The sequence below is a fragment of the Sinocyclocheilus grahami genome, unplaced genomic scaffold (assembly GCF_001515645.1).
Source record: "Sinocyclocheilus grahami isolate Dianchi unplaced genomic scaffold, SAMN03320097.WGS_v1.1 scaffold442.1, whole genome shotgun sequence".
Lineage (NCBI taxonomy): Eukaryota > Metazoa > Chordata > Actinopteri > Cypriniformes > Cyprinidae > Sinocyclocheilus > Sinocyclocheilus grahami.
In genome coordinates, this window is record NW_015505621.1 from 1,708,758 (window position 1) to 1,726,093 (window position 17,336).

General features: G+C 34.1%; 1 protein-coding gene across 1 annotated transcript; it reads left to right on the forward strand.

Moving 5' to 3' along the window:
* Nucleotides 1-445: 445 nt before the first annotated feature.
* Nucleotides 446-16,920, forward strand: LOC107552198 (coxsackievirus and adenovirus receptor homolog). Its single transcript, XM_016234045.1, has 8 exons — nucleotides 446-541; nucleotides 2,400-2,505; nucleotides 7,308-7,471; nucleotides 8,824-9,025; nucleotides 10,886-11,035; nucleotides 11,309-11,431; nucleotides 15,069-15,207; nucleotides 16,620-16,920. The coding sequence occupies exons 2-8, from the start codon at nucleotides 2,430-2,432 to the stop codon at nucleotides 16,864-16,866; spliced, it is 1,101 nt and encodes a 366-aa protein (XP_016089531.1). The 5' UTR covers nucleotides 446-541; nucleotides 2,400-2,429; the 3' UTR covers nucleotides 16,867-16,920.
* Nucleotides 16,921-17,336: the final 416 nt, after the last annotated feature.

Consider the following 17,336-nt stretch of genomic DNA (forward strand, 5'->3'; position numbering starts at 1 on the left):
TTCAAAACCAGCAAGAAAAATATGTGAATCTGCCCTTTTAAATGTCAATGTTTATGATATCCTAACTATGGATGACTATAAAGCTAGTTATATTGTATTATTTGAAATTACCATTGTTTTTAATCCAGATGAAAAGCACTGCTTTACTGTGAACGTACTGTGTTTGAATCAATCACATGGTTTGAGCCAAAATGGCTGATTTGATCCATTTACTTACTGTGATTCTTTGAACACATTTCACATTAGATAATCCAAGTGGAAACATTCACTGAAACGAAAGCTCAAATTCCTACACAGAAGCAATGAATCACAAATCAAACATGTCATGTGTACATGGGCTGGTCAGCAGCAAGTTTCCCTGAGTTTGTGACTCTCGAGCTGTGATTGGTGGAATGCTGTGAGGGGGCGGAGCCTTAGAGGAAACACCTGTTTACCTGCTTCAGGTGAGAGTGAGAGTTGAATAGAGGAACTAGCAAAGAAAACACCTCATAGCACTGCTGAGTTTGTTGGATTGCTCTGCATTTGGTTGTTCCGTTAAGAGGTAATTTTATTTTATTTTTCGCAGGAATCCTTTTTTTGAGTTTACGTAAGCTGTATGTTAACAAAAGAACTGGAGCCTGTTGTGATAGGAGGGACTGCAGTTTGGACTTTGCTCTTTATAAAAGCTAACAGAAATGAAATTCTTGCCTGCTCTGACCTCCATTAATTAGTTTTTCTTGCTCATTTAATTTCTTATGAGACTGAAATGATTACTGTAGACCGTCAGTAAGCAAGTGCTCAAATAAGACTTACTGAATTAAAAGCAGTCTGATTTCATTGTGTGTGTGTGTGTACAGTACAGTACAGTACAGTACAGTACATGTTTAAGCTCTATTCACTTCCTTAAGGTTTAATTACTGTGTGTTTTATTGGCATCTACATTGGCACATGATTTGTTCCTTAAATGATTTATAGACACAAAGATAAGATTCACAGTTTCTGTTGTTTGAGAGTCCTTTCTTTCTGACAACTCTATCTCTACCTCATTATAATGTTTGAGTCATATACTGTATGAACTGCCATTCTCTTGAGGGATTTGCATTTTATACATGCATGCAAATAGTATAGGCAGAAATATCAGCCAGACAGTGTTTGAGATGTTAGGATTTGGATTTGCCCATCTGGTCAAAATATTCTACCACACTTGTCAATTGATAGTGGACTTTTGCGGTTTTAAATTATTTATAGTGAATTTTGAAATGTGCTAAATGTCACTTTAAAAAATAATTTAGGTACCATTATATTTTTTATATTGATGTATAGTTATATTTTATTTACATGCTTTTAGATATTTTTGCTTTTATAAAATAGGCAAGAAAAAATATTAAAATTGAAATGTTATATACATATAGTAATTATATATCGAATTTTTTTCTCATAAAATAGACAATATATTTTAAATATTTCTTGTCTATCATATATATATATATATATTTCACTTTAATCATATATATAGAGAGAGATTTCTCGTTGAAATATAGATAGATAGATAGATCGATAGATAGATAGATAGATAGCTAGATGGGGAAGTCGTGGCCTAATGGTTAGAGAGTCGAACTCATAACCCAAAGGTTGTGGGTTCGAGTCTCGTACCGGCAGGGATTGTAGGTGGGGGGAGTGAATGTACAGCGCTCTCTCCCACCTTCAATACCACGACTGAGGTGCCCTTGAGCAAGGCACCGAACCCCCAACTGCTCCCCGGGCGCCGCAGCATAAAAAATAGACAATATATTTTAAATATTTCTTGTCTATCATATATATATATATTTCACTTTAATCATATCATATATAGAGAGATTTCTCGTTGAAATATAGATAGATCGATAGATAGATAGATAGCTAGCTAGCTAGCTAGCTAGCTAGATGGATGGGGAAGTCGTGGCCTAATGGTTAGAGAGTCGAACTCATAACCCAAAGGTTGTGGGTTCGAGTCTCGTACCGGCAGGGGTTGTAGGGGGGGGGGGGGAATGTACAGCGCTCTCTCCCACCTTCAATACCACGACTGAGGTGACCTTGAGCAAGGCACCGAACCCCCAACTGCTCCCCGGGCGCCGCAGCATAAATGGCTGCCAAGCGCTCCGGGTGTGTGTTCACTGTGTGTGTGCGCACTTTGGATGGGTTAAATGCAGAGCACTAATTCCGAGTATGGGTCACCATACTTGGCCACATGTCATGTCACTCACTGGATAGATGATTCGTTTTTGCATTTTTGAATCGAAACTCAAGACTTTCTCATTTCAGCTAAAATGACATTTGAATTTGCCATATGAGAGCACCTTATCAGAATCAGATGATTCACGCTTGCAAATGAGGTGTCCAGTCAGCGAGGGCCAATGACAGTCTGTGCTTTTTCCCCCCAGGTTTTCTGTGAGAGAAGCTGACATCTGGCTATGAGCAAGTTCTGGTTTAACTCCCCCTTACCTTTGGCTGCATTATACATCACTGCAGTATGTCTAAATCATGCAGGTGTGTAAAATATTACTTTTATTCATTTATCTAACAGTCTCTTTGAGGGCTTTCTGTGTTAAAGGTCACTTTTCTCTTCACTTTGTGTGGGCTGTATCGAGTTTCTATGGCAGTCTAAGTGTGACCATGTTATGCATAAATTAACCCTGCATATTAAGAAGTTGCACTGGCCTCCCACTCTACTTTATGCAAATTCTAGCGCTGAATATTACTGGATCTGAGATTCACTTCAATGCGCTTGCATGTGCATTTCAGATTTTAAAAAGCAGCAGATGTAGTGTGCATAAAACAATACGGTCATTCATTATCTGTGAGCGTGACTCGCAGCGTATTAAATGCACAGAAATTATAGAGCAAGAAAGTGTGATTTTTGTTTTTGACCATACATGCTCTCAGGGTTTTAACCCAGCGTGTTGCTCAACACATTCATGCTTGTACTGTCTTTATTCCAGCTGAGAGAGACGATCCATAAATCACACAGACACTCCCTGTGTTTTGTGTGAATGTGCAATAATAACAGGAATGACACAGTCGACTGACATGTTCTGTTGTTTTGATGGTGCTAAGAACAAGACGAACGCTACGATCTGTAGCATTTCTCCCCAAAAAATAAATAAATAGCAGACTCCCATAGCAAAGACTGCCCATCTGTACTCAAAGCAGTTTTGGTGATTTTGAGACACAAAGACTGAAAGGAGAATCTGAGGACTGTGGAGATCATCTAATTGCTGTTTCAGGCATCGTGTCTTTTCATTCAGCCAGTCAGTTTCTGATGACAGTAAACAGCTGTTGTTTGGTAACATTAGTGTGACCTTGACAGCGGTGGCCTTTTGTCCAATTTTAAATACATAACATTCTCAGAACTTTGGCAAACGGACTGGCAAGGTTCTCTCAAAATTATGAACAAACGTTCCTCCACTAATATTAACTTAACATTCGCTTTAATAATGCTAAAAAACTTGCACAAGTTTTTTTTTTCCTGAAATGTCTTAGTTGGACATTCATCTAACGTTTTTTAAATGTTACTTCTTAACTTCAGAAGGTTCAGAGAACATGCAAAAGTTCCAATAATGTTCACAAAATGATCAAATTGAATGTTCCCCTCGATCACATAACCAAGAAAAAAAAATGTTTAAAGCATTTTTTATTTTTTTTTTTATAAACTGGATGTTTTAATCATTGTGAGAACATTTAGAAATAACATTTTCATAATCGAAAATGTTAGCAAAATTTCTTAAATATATTTTGTTAACTGGGAATGTTCTGAAAATGTTAGCACAAAAACATACATCATTCACGGAATGTTTTTATTTTCAGAAATGTTTTAGCTAGACATTCGTCTAACATTTTTTTTAATGTTGCTACTTGTTTCAGAATGTTCAGAGAACAAAATAAAAGAAAAATCAAAATCAAAAGTTCCTTTCATTCGTATTTAGAACATTAGCACAACGTTGGTAAAACATATTTTTGTTAGCTACGAATGTTCTCAAACTGTTAACAAGTGGTGTATAAAGTACCTGAAAGCCATACTCAAGTAAAAGTACAGATATCTTACCAGAAAATGACTTTGGTAGAAGTCACCGTTTAGAATATTACTTGAGTAAAAGTCTAAAGTATGTGATATTTATAGTACTTAAGTATGAAAAGTATTTTTTAAATCTTAAACGTACTTAAGTATGGAAAGTAAAAGTAAATGCAAAATGGAAAATAAGCAAACAAATATATATACATATATATATATATATATATGTTCATGCACAGTTTGAGTAGCAAGATGGTGTTCAGTTTTAACTCTTTCTTCCATTTTGTATTTTTGGGTAAGAATAAGAAGCACTTCATCTGGTACTTAGTGTCTTTCATTCCAACATAAGAAAACTTTTCTGGAATCTGCATCTGAAATAGCATTTAGATGTATTTACACAGTTTATGTATCTCAGAGGGAACATGGATGCATTTAATCTGCAGTTACAGATAGGCCTAATGTTTTGTTTTTAACATAAAACGTTGAATACTGATATTTGAAATAATTTAAAACATGGAAAAAATTGTCGAAATGTGAAATTAAAACCGCCAGTAGGTGTCAGCAAGTGACTGTTAATGAGTGAGTCATTGAGATTCAACCGACTTCATTCAAACGGCTGATTCATTCAGGAACAAAGCATTTGACTGTGTTAATGAGTGAATCACTGAATCATTTATTCAATCGATTTGTTCAAAAAGCTGATTCATTCAATAATAAACACCGTCCATTGCTCAGAGACGCCAAACAGTGCTGTGATCTTTGTTTGGAACTATTTTCGTTGGCAAAATTGAGCAAAAACAAGCAATATTATGTCTAAAATGTAAGTCAATTATTGCTTTACTGAACTTGTATAAAATGATTATAAATGTGTTCATGCTGATATCTGCAGAAAAATGGTACTCTTTGTGTGATATGGATTAAGTTAACTATATTAAATTATAATAATCAGATATATAATATATAATATTATATATATAATATAAATATAAAAAGCATACAGAAGAATTTTTGCAGTCTACAATTTAGAATGCCTTGATTTTTGAGTTTTAATAGACTAATAAATCAACGTGCGTGCACTCCGTGTGTGATTTGGTGATATAGCCTACTTGATAATGTCAGATCGCACATCATTACAACAACACTTACCATATTATCGCAGACGATGCTGTATATCGCACACCCCAGCCTCGACTTGAGTGGAAAATGAAATCATCCGCAGTTGTGCGCGCACTTGTTTGCACATGAGCAAAGGTGTTTTTAGGAGTCTAACTTGCAGACGGCAGACCACTGATTCGTCAAACTAACTATATTGACTATTTCTGACTTTTTTGTAGTAAGTAACGAATATGCTTCGGGGAAATGTATCGGAGTAAAAGTATACATTTTAATTAGGAAATGTAGTGGAGTAAAAGTAAAAGTTGACTGAAATATAAAAACTCAAATAAAGTACAGATACTCCCAAAAAATACTTAAGTACTGTAACGAAGTATTATTACTTCGTTATATTACACCACTGCTGTTAACACAAAAACATTATTTATACATCGTTCATGGTAAGTGTGTGTGTGTGTGTGTGTGTAAGAAACGTTTTAGTTAGACATTCGTCTGTTTTTTTTTGTTAGTGTTGCGACTTGTTTCGGAGAAGTAATACTTCCATAATGTTTGGAAAATAATCAAATAGAATGTTCTCTTTAAAAAAAATTTAAATCTGTATATTCAGAATATTGAGAAAACATTCCGAAATAATGATTTTATAACCTAATGGAAACAATAAAAATGCTTCTTCTTAGAACATATTTCATTAGACAAAGTTAAGCACAAAAATGTGTGGTATTCACAAACAAACAGCACACGAAACTGCTTTCGCAAGCACTAAAATTAGCAACACCATGAGTATTAAGTTTGCTTTCAGAGTAAACATGCCTCTTTTCTATGCAATTTAGGCTTAATATAGAATGTTTTGTATTTACTACAGTATTCTGCTTGGTGCGGCTAATGCTGTGCTATTAGTCGGTGAAAAAAGTATCTAGTGATCGTGGCTCAGAAAATGTATCAAATAATGGAGAAGAGAGTTACAAGCAGCCATACAGTATATCCAGATTCAGCGTGTCGTCAAGTACACTTTCAGCATTTAAAGAGCCGATTGGATGGTGCCTGGATTGCGGCGGTAGAGTGATGCATGCAGACTGTCACAGTTTGGTCTGTGCAGCATCATCTTCCACAATTTAGCACTCAGAACCAACCCGCAAGATTGGAAATTGGCATTGCACTTAGCAGATTTTCCATCACAGAGAGAACAGAATGTGCAAATAAACAGCACTATTAGCAGCCGTGATTCATTATACCAAATTCCCCTCTTGATCTGTTTTTGAAAGTGCATATCATGGAAAACAGGACTATTTTGAAATGAATGGTGTCATGTCACTCCTTCCTCAGACCAATTATTGAAATTAAGCTGCAATATCAAAAGGCTAATCAACAACTTGGAAGTTTTGTTGATGCGCATCTCTCATGCAAAGAGGTTAGCCAATCATAAAAGAGCTAATCTGCATGTTAAATGTCCAGCACGTTCTCACTCCCAATTTATACAGTGGGGAAAAAAAGTATTTAGTCAGCCACCAACTGTGCAAGTTCTCCCACTTAAAAAGATGACAGAGGCCTGTAATTTTCATCATAGGTATACCTCAACTATGAGAGACAAAATGAGGAAAAAAAATTCAGAAAATCACATTGTAGGATTTTTAAAGAATTTATTTGCAATAAAACTTTTTTTTTGGATACGATTAATCGCGTTTGACAGCACTAAAAGCAATGGAGGACCCTGCACGTCGAAAAATGGCATCAAAAAGGGAGGCCAAGGGGTCCTAACCAAGCGTCAATATGTGACGAGTTGGGAGTGAGAACGTGTTGCAAAAGCACCCTGGTTAAAAAAAATTGCGTCTGTTTTGTGCAAGAAACTTTGACTTTCAAACAAAGCATTGAATATGGGCTCTTTAAATCAATGTGCCAAAAATGCTTTACAGCAGGGGTTCTCAACTGGCGAGTAACAACGGATCAGTTCTGATAGGAAAAATGTTTTTGAATGCAAATGATAAAATGCAATGGACCATATAGTCATAAGTATTAAAGACAGAACAATAAAAATGTTTACTGGCTTTAAGCAATGTAGTTGAGAACCACTGACTTGTATTAATGTATAGAGAGAAAAATTCAATTCAAAATGAATGATCATTAATCCATTATTCTGTATGTCTCGCTCTCTCTCTCTGGGAACCTTTAGCTTTAGCCGTACAGGTGACATCCACAGGAGCACAGACGGTCAAGAAAGCCCAGGGGGAGAGTGTTACTCTGGGCTGCACATACACCTTGGATGCTGCGGATATCGGAGACCTGGACATCGAGTGGACACGCGTCAGTCAAGACATGACCCAGAAAGATGAGCTGGTGAGAGAGTGCTGAGAATACAGAATAGAGATTAAAGCACATTCAAGCACATCCTGTATTGATACTCAGGCTTGTTACTAGCATCTTTAAGCAATAGCAAAAATGAAAATAGATCCGTCGTCTTTCGAAAGCATCGGAATGTGCTTAAAATACACTTCTTAAGATGTTTCTCAGAAAACATAAGGGTAACTGGCAATGTGAAGCGACATCTATTTAAATAGCATTTTTAAACCACTTTTATATACTCATATGAGGGTTATTTTCATTACTTTCAACTAAAACCAATATTAACTAAAACGAACTTTCGATAAATAAAAAAAACACAAATTATGATAAAAAAATAAAATAATGGTTAACAAAAAAAATTTATGTATGTCTTAATTTCTTAATTTATTGTTATATATAATACAATTGTATATAATACAATGTAAAAATAAATATAATTGTATTATATTTAATACAAATGACAAAAGTGCAACACACAAAGTATAAAATAAAAACAAATTCAAAATATTCATATAAACTAATAGTGCAACAACATTACTATCGGTATTACAGTTAACTACATTTAGAACGATACTTGAAATAAACGAATTAAAATAAATTATATATAGATTTCAATTACTAATTAATATAAATTATAATACAACTGAATTAAAATAAAATATAATATTTTAAATATAATAAAATATAATGAAAAATAATGAATGAAATATATAGATGTTTAAAAAAACAAATACAATTACAAAACCGCTTAATTAATAAATTCCAACTAGAATTAAAATTTAAAATGAAAAAATTCTAATTTATTTTAGAAAACGGGGTTAATTCCCATTCCATGCTGACCTCGGTTAAAATAACAAAATAATAATAATAATAATTAATTAATTAATTTAAAACATTTAATAGCATCTTAATCATACTAAAATAACACTGACTTGGACTAAATGGAAATGGCACTAAAATTATACTCATATTAATTGAGAGACTGGAATATTTGTCACACTGCATGACCATTTAAAGTGAACTATAAAGGCAGAAAGGTGCAAAGAAAGCATGCTGTGCAGCGTTTCCTTACGTAACATCTGTTGTTTTTGATAAGACAAGAATATAGTAATGTTTTCCCAGCTCCATGGAGATCACGGTCTCCACCTCATCAATCGTATCATCTTGATGGATTTTGTAATTTCCTCCCATTTCTACCTTGTCCAAACCGCTTAACCTCAGGCTTTCCTGGGATGCGTGTAGAGATTCTGAGAAATCCGTGCGTAAGGCTCCGTCTTAATGACGGCAGGTGGTTAGACCTGTTATATTAGATAAGACTTACTGAGCTGGGTTTCTCTGTCTGACAGATCTTATCCTACACTGGAGGGAAACAGTACGAGCTAGGAAGCCCAGACCTGATGAGTCGCTTTAAGTTTGTTGGTGACCCGAGCCGCGGCGATGCCACAGTCAGCTTTTCCAGCCTCAAGGTCTCGGACACGGACACGTACCAGTGCAAAGTGAAGAAGACACCCGGCATTGATTCGAGGAAAGTCACTTTAGTAGTGCTAGGTGAGGACTTGCACATTCTGTGACAGTTTTACCGGTTCTCTCCACCCTAGCCTGCTCCTTTCATCCAGTCGCTCATGATGACATGACTGGAATGGTAGGTGGGGTGGACGCTCTTTGTTCACGTCTGCCTCCTGTTTTCCTCTGCTAACCTCGGCCCAACCCCGCCACCTCGTCTGTCTAGAGACTCAATGAATTCCACCCTCTTGTAAAACTCTGGCTCAGTGCTGTCAGCTTTTAAGAGTCCAGTGTAAATATAGTTTAATTTTTAGACTAGCTTGTTCACATTCGATTCTGTCTGCCATCCCCCCCGCGACACTCCCACCAACCAGCCCCCCCCACACACACACACACGGGGGTGAATGATCATTTTTAATGAATAGTTTTACAGCCATAGTTTTTATTAGTTTTTGCCAAGTTTTTATTCCCAGTTAACAAACAATTTAGAATGACAACAAAAAATAATAATGATACTTTTATAGTTTTCATTTATATTTCATTTATTTTTATATTTTCTGAATTAGTTTGGAATTTTTTTAAATGTCTATATCTTTTAATATGTCTAGTTTTTATTTATTTTTACGGTAACACTTTACAATAAGGTTCATTAGTTAAACATTAGTTATTGTATAAACTAACATGAACTAACCATGAGCAATACATCTGTTACTGTATTTACTAATCTTCACTAACGTTAGTTAATAAACATACAGATGTTCATTGTTAGTTCACAGTGCATTAACTAATTATTAACTAAATATTAATAAACGCTGTACAAGTTTACTTACATTTTAGTTTATTTACCGCATAAAGTTAAACTAAATGAAAATGAGAAATGTTGCCCTGGCAGCTAACTGAAATATATAAATATTTATTTATTTCAAAGTTGTATTATTTTATTTAGTGCTGTCAAACGATTAATCGTGATTAATCGCATCCAAAATAAAAGTTTTTGTTTAAATAATATATGTATGTGTGCTGTGTATATTTATGTATATACATACACACAAACATGCATGTATATATTTCAGAAGAATATGTTATGTTTATATATTAAGTATATTACATATTTTTTTAAATATAAATTATATGAATATAAATATAGACATGTAAATACATGCAATTATTTTCAATATATATACTATATGGGTGTGTGTATTTATACTGTATATATATATATATATACATAATAAATATACACAGAACACACACATATATTATGCAAACAAAAACTTTTATTTTGGATGCGATTAATCGCGATTAATCGTTTGACAGCACTAATTTTATTATATTTGAGTTAACGTTTATTTTATTTTAACTAAATATATTTTTATGGTTTTAGTTAACTATAATAACAATATATTGACTATTCACATTATTTGTGACTGTTTTGCTGACAACATAAAATTAGGCAGCACTGTGGCCATTAAGTTTTCTAAACAGTGTGACACAAATTTCACAGTCCTTCCTTGTCTTGCGATTTGCAGATATCAGTGTGTCAACATGAAAGTGCATTCATTCGCAACTTACTGCACTTCCTTAAATTTGATGCATTTCTATGTGAAACTGGATAAGAGGGAAAAATTAGTATGGCTTGATTTGATCTATGAGGAATCATTTAGATTGTTAAAAACTTGTGCTGTACACCAGAATGCAGTCAGACCTGATGTGAGGTTAAAGCATGTATGTCAAATATCATACATTTTAAAAAAATGAGACTCAAATATTGAGATAAAAACGTTATGCTCTATATTGTCCAGCCCTAGTACACGTTACAGGTTCAAAACAAAACCGTTTGCTCCATGCATCAGCAATGTGATTTTATCCATGACGTCTGATTCTTTTTCTTTTGGTTTCTTTCAGTACGACTTTCGCCCCCAAAATGCTGGGTGGAAGGTAGCGAGGAGAAGGGCGGAACCGTTTCGCTCCGCTGCAAATCTTCCCAGGGTTCACCTCCTCTAAAATATGCATGGACGAAAGAAAGCAGAAACCTGCCACCAACCGCAACACAGAGTGAGTTCCCACCGGTGAACGCAGGTCTAGTGCAACACTACTCAGCAAATACTTCAAGCGAAAGTTTAGCATTTGGTATCGCTTGAATGATCTGTAGCTTCAGGCCTGTGTGTTGTCAAGTCAAATACAGCTGCTGTAGCCTAGATGAAAACAAAAAAAAAAATTTGAGCCTCATAGCAACCAAACAAGATTTTCTGTGTGCAATCTGCTGTAAACGAAGCTGCAGGGCCTTTCGCAATAGCTGCACATTCTGAATGGCTCTTTTGTTTGAAGATCCCCAGACTGGAGAGCTGCTAATCAGAAACCACAGCGACAGCTACACAGGGAGGTACCTTTGTGAGGTCAGCAATGAAGTAGGCACTGAACGATGCACATACGCCCTTCAAGCATATAACCGTAAGTATGGGTGGGTCCGGAATGTATCAGCACACCTAAGCTTCACTTAACGACTGAATGTGAGCACATCAGACAACAACATGTCAAATCGAGTGTCATGTCTCTGACAGAAAGACAAAAGACAGAATTAAACCTGTGAACCAACTCCAGGGTAGGGCTAAAGTAGCCTAATTTTAGTGTAATCAGACCATAAACCTGTCTTTTTAGTCTTTAAGTGCCAGATATTGGTGTCATATCACTGAATTTGTATTTAATGTAGGGATGCAAAACGATTAATTGCGATTAATCGCATTCAAAGTAAAAGTTTGTTTACATACTATATGTGTGTGCACTGTGTATATTTATTATGTATATACAAATACGCACACATGTAAAAAAAATGTGTATGTAAATGTATTTATACTTGTTTATAATTTATATTATAAATATTTTATGTATAAATCTAACTTTTTTTTATATATATACATGTATGTGTGTATGTATATCTATATATACATATATATATATATCTATATATACATATATATATATATATATATATATATATATAGACACACATAATAAATATACAGAGTACACTCACATATAGTATGTAAACAAACTTTTATTTTGAATGCGATTAATCGTTTTGCAGTCCTAATTTAATGTGATCACAAATTAATACAAAGCATTGTAAGTTACTGATTATAAAGCTTTCATGTCCATGGTTATTCAAACAGCGCATGAATTATACAGAAAGCGAACAAAGAACATTTACATTATCAATCACTGACTTCAGTCTATCGCTTTTTTAAAAATTCCTATTATATTCAATGAAGCTGTCTACACTCTGAAACGAATTTCTTACTTACATGGTACGCACAATTGCTTTGTTGTTTATGATGAGTATTCGCGAGAGTGCAGAATTCAGTCAGCGAGTGTGCACACTGTACAAAACTCAGGTGTTTCAGTGATTACTCATCTGAACATTTGATTTATTCATTCAATATTTGACTAATTCCGTGACACTGCTCGTTACACAGTAAACTTCTCGTGTAGCATTTTGAATGTACAAAAATTAAAGGGTTTGTTTAATTTTCATTGGAATAAAAGATAGATTAATGTTTTCGCCTTCATTTGATTACCAGAAAAATGAAAATACACAACACAGAATTTCAAAAAAATAAGTAAATAAAAAAAAAATTTCATAGGGCCCTATTATTGTATACAAATTAATAAATTAAGTTGTTTTTATGAATTGAATTAATTAGATATGTTTTTGATTAAACCATTAAAATGGAATACAGAAAGAAAAAAAAAGCGCAGAATTTGGGCCCTAAGAATGTAATTTTTGTTAAACTTTTAATAGGCCTAAATTGCTGTTAAATTAAACAAGTTTCATGATTTTAATTAATTAGACATGTTTTTTACAGAATTAAACCTGTGAACCAACTCCAGGGTAGGGCTAAAGTAGCCTAATTTTAGTGTAATCAGACCATAAACCTGTCTTTTTAGTCTTTAAGTGCCAGATATTGGTGTCATATCACTGAATTTGTATTTAATGTAGGGATGCAAAACGATTAATTGCGATTAATCGCATTCAAAGTAAAAGTTTGTTTACATACTATATGTGTGTGCACTGTGTATATTTATTATGTATATACAAATACGCACACATGTAAAAAAAATGTGTATGTAAATGTATTTATACTTGTTTATAATTTATATTATAAATATTTTATGTATAAATCTAACTTTTTTTTATATATATACATGTATGTGTGTATGTATATCTATATATACATATATATATATATCTATATATACATATATATATATATATATATATATATATATAGACACACATAATAAATATACAGAGTACACTCACATATAGTATGTAAACAAACTTTTATTTTGAATGCGATTAATCGTTTTGCAGTCCTAATTTAATGTGATCACAAATTAATACAAAGCATTGTAAGTTACTGATTATAAAGCTTTCATGTCCATGGTTATTCAAACAGCGCATGAATTATACAGAAAGCGAACAAAGAACATTTACATTATCAATCACTGACTTCAGTCTATCGCTTTTTTAAAAATTCCTATTATATTCAATGAAGCTGTCTACACTCTGAAACGAATTTCTTACTTACATGGTACGCACAATTGCTTTGTTGTTTATGATGAGTATTCGCGAGAGTGCAGAATTCAGTCAGCGAGTGTGCACACTGTACAAAACTCAGGTGTTTCAGTGATTACTCATCTGAACATTTGATTTATTCATTCAATATTTGACTAATTCCGTGACACTGCTCGTTACACAGTAAACTTCTCGTGTAGCATTTTGAATGTACAAAAATTAAAGGGTTTGTTTAATTTTCATTGGAATAAAAGATAGATTAATGTTTTCGCCTTCATTTGATTACCAGAAAAATGAAAATACACAACACAGAATTTCAAAAAAATAAGTAAATAAAAAAAAAATTTCATAGGGCCCTATTATTGTATACAAATTAATAAATTAAGTTGTTTTTATGAATTGAATTAATTAGATATGTTTTTGATTAAACAATTAAAATGGAATACTGAAAAATTTAAATAAAAAAAGAAAGCGCAGAATTTGGGCCCTAAGAATGTAATTTTTGTTAAACATTTAATAGGCCTAAATTGCTGTTAAATTAAACAAGTTTCATGATTTTAATTAATTAGACATGTTTTTTGTTAAAAATTTAATATTATCATCCAGAAAAATTCAAACGGAAAAAAGGATTTTGGAAAAAAAATAAAACTTAGGCTAATTTGGGAAAAATAAAACGGATTTCATAGGGCCCTACAAAGCCCCCTGGCCCATATGCAACTTTTGTAATGGGAGATGTTCCTTTCATCAGAGCAGTTTAAAGGACCTGATTGCACAGGACAAGGTTTTTTGTTTTTTTTTTAGTTCAAAAAGAGCTAGACCGGTCTGAGCTTGACATGTTGAAACGATATGACATGTCCCGGTCCTGTTCCCCCCCTGAAGTCAAATTTACTTATGTAGCGCTCTTCACAATGGACAATATTTCCAAGCATCTTTACTGAAAAATATTGCAATAATAATGCCTCAAATTCCAGAAGGTCCTCATTTGGAAGTTCAATTAAAAGAAAATGATGTCTTAGTATGTTTATCTGTAAACCCCAGCAAGTATGCCAAAGGCAAGGAACGAAAAACTTCACAAGGTGTCAGAAGTGGAGAAAAAGCAAAAACCCTGGGAGAAACCTCAACTTTCCTGTCAGTTTTCCACCATCCTAAAAACATCCTTAAAAACAGCTACTGTGGTATAGACACTGAAAAGTGGCAAGAAGGTTGTAAATGTGTGACATTGTATAGGGCCCCATTCCTGTGTTTTGCCTGGGGCCCCCAAATCACTAAATCCCCCCCTGAACTGCAGTAGCATATCTGTTTATTGAGGCCATTATGCAGTATGTCCTTGCATGAAATATGCAGACTTGCTCAATAGAGGATTTTGTGCCAACATGTTATTTTCATAAACCTATTTATTCTCCAGATGATTTCGTAAAACTGAATATTTTGTGAAACTTCAGATTAATTGTTTTTCAGGTTAAGCGTGAGCCACTACATAATCTGTCTTTTATCTAAATCTTTTATCTCTAGCAACCAATAAAGCGGGAGTGATTGCTGGAGCTGTGATTGGTGCATTGCTGTTGCTGCTCCTCCTCCTTTTGCTAATCTGGCTCCTGATTTGCTGTTGCAACAAGCGACGCTATGAAAAAGAGGTTGCCAATGAGATCAGGTGAGATATTGCTGGTTTATTATAAGTTGCAATGAAACTGAAGTAATGGCCCCAAATTAAGAATTAATTCCAACAGTTAAATCGTGGCTATAATTTTAAACAATTTATATTGTGGCCACGATTTAACTAAAACAAGGGAAATACTTGATAAAATTATGAAAATAATTCTTGTCCAGAATAATTATATTTTTTGTCTGCATGCATTGGTGATTGATTGAATGTTGAAATGTGGGCGTTGCATTTAAAAATGGAGGCAGATGAACGAGAGCTTGCAGGGGAGGGTGATTGGAGAAGCCTGGCTTATGTCACCATATCTGACCATATGTCGTTTTCACCAGAAGGTCCAGTTATATATACTTTTTAATTATAAGCCAAAGTGAGAACATGCATTATTAATGCCTTTGCTGTCTCAAGTCCAGAATATTAAGGCAAGACATCACAGGTGAATAGGGACAAATTTAAACTAATAGATATCACCATACTTCACCAGTTGATTAATCGCAGTACATTAAGACAACTGTTTTGTATCTGAAATCTTATTTTTAAATATGCAAATAAAGATGGGAATGAGACTGTAAAGTTTAGTGTATGTAAGTTCTGCTAAACAGAATCACTTTTAAAGATGCATATTGTATTTGAAACATCATTTTCGCAAAAGGTTGATGGACATATATTCCATATCTCCTGAAATGCAAAAACTCGTTAGTTGTGTTGACAAATTAATATTTTGTTAAAAACTAATAACAAAAAAACCTCCTTTGTTCTGTATCACACCGGCTAATTTACATATTTGAAAATCACCAAAGCGCAACAACTTTGGGGCACTAATCTTATATTTTTGTTTGAACAACATAAAACATTTCTACCCATTTCAACCTAAAAACTTAAGTTCAGTTGCTACTTGTAATGTAAGCATAATCAACGTGATTGTACAAGTCATCTCAACTCTAATTACATTAAACATTCAAAGTTGAATTTCATATTACTTATCAAAATAAATTGTAATTGTATAATGTAAAAACATAAGCTGCCATGACTTACTGATCATATTTTTTTTTACAATAAACTGAACTTTTTTTGGGGGGGGGACTTTGATCCCATTCAAAGTCGTTTTGGCTCAAAAGCCTGAGCGGTTTGAATGAGCTCAACACTGGCATACTGTCCCTTCCCATCCCTTCGGCAGCGGAAGTAGATCATAGTCGAAGAATGTTTCACAACAAATCATGGGTAAAAACCCTTCTGACTAATCAGCTATACTGGTTATTCATGAATCACAACCACACCCAATAATGATTATCTCAACTGGATTAGTCCCAGATATATGTATGTGACCTCTTTCTACTTCGGCTATACTGTAAATATAAATTTGGATAACATCAAGTGACGTGTTCCTTTCCTCTACCGTATTTTAGGGAGGACGCTGCAGCTCCGGAGAGTCGCCCGGGAAGCCGTAACTCCAGCTTCCGTTCTGTACTGAATTATCGTGTCCATTCGGGGATCCATTACAGCTCTGTGGGCAAAGCCGATGTCACACGGGCCGTATCCGGTCGCAGCAGTACCCACACCGAACACAGCAGGGTCCAAAGGGAAGCAAGCATGCTTGCGTCTGATCACAGGCCTCCGCTCAGATACGACAGCAAATATGGATACCCCGTATAACCACCGATGTCCTGCCAGGGGACACAGCACTGAAAAGATTAAACTCACTCAAAAGATGCAATACTGTGCAAGACCATGGCAAGACTGGAGGACATTAAAACTGCACAGAAGAATATTCACATATGTGAATTTTCCTATGTTCAGGATAGAGATCTTCTAATATATGTGTATAGTTGTGTTGATGTATTTTTGTATGATTGTTTTGCATTTAGGTAAACTGTGGTCATGGAAATCATTTGAATATATTAAACTAACAAACCTTTTAACTTCTTTATAACAATAAATTCAGTCTTTTAAGATTGATAGTAAGAGATTTAAAGTGTCATTTGAGTGGTTGTTTACAAGGGTGAATATACAAAAATATCAAATTATATAAAACATTATATAAAAATAATGATATTCTTATTTGAATAACATTTTTACAAATGTTCAAAATTAGATTATTTTAAAAAAATAACAGAATTATTAAT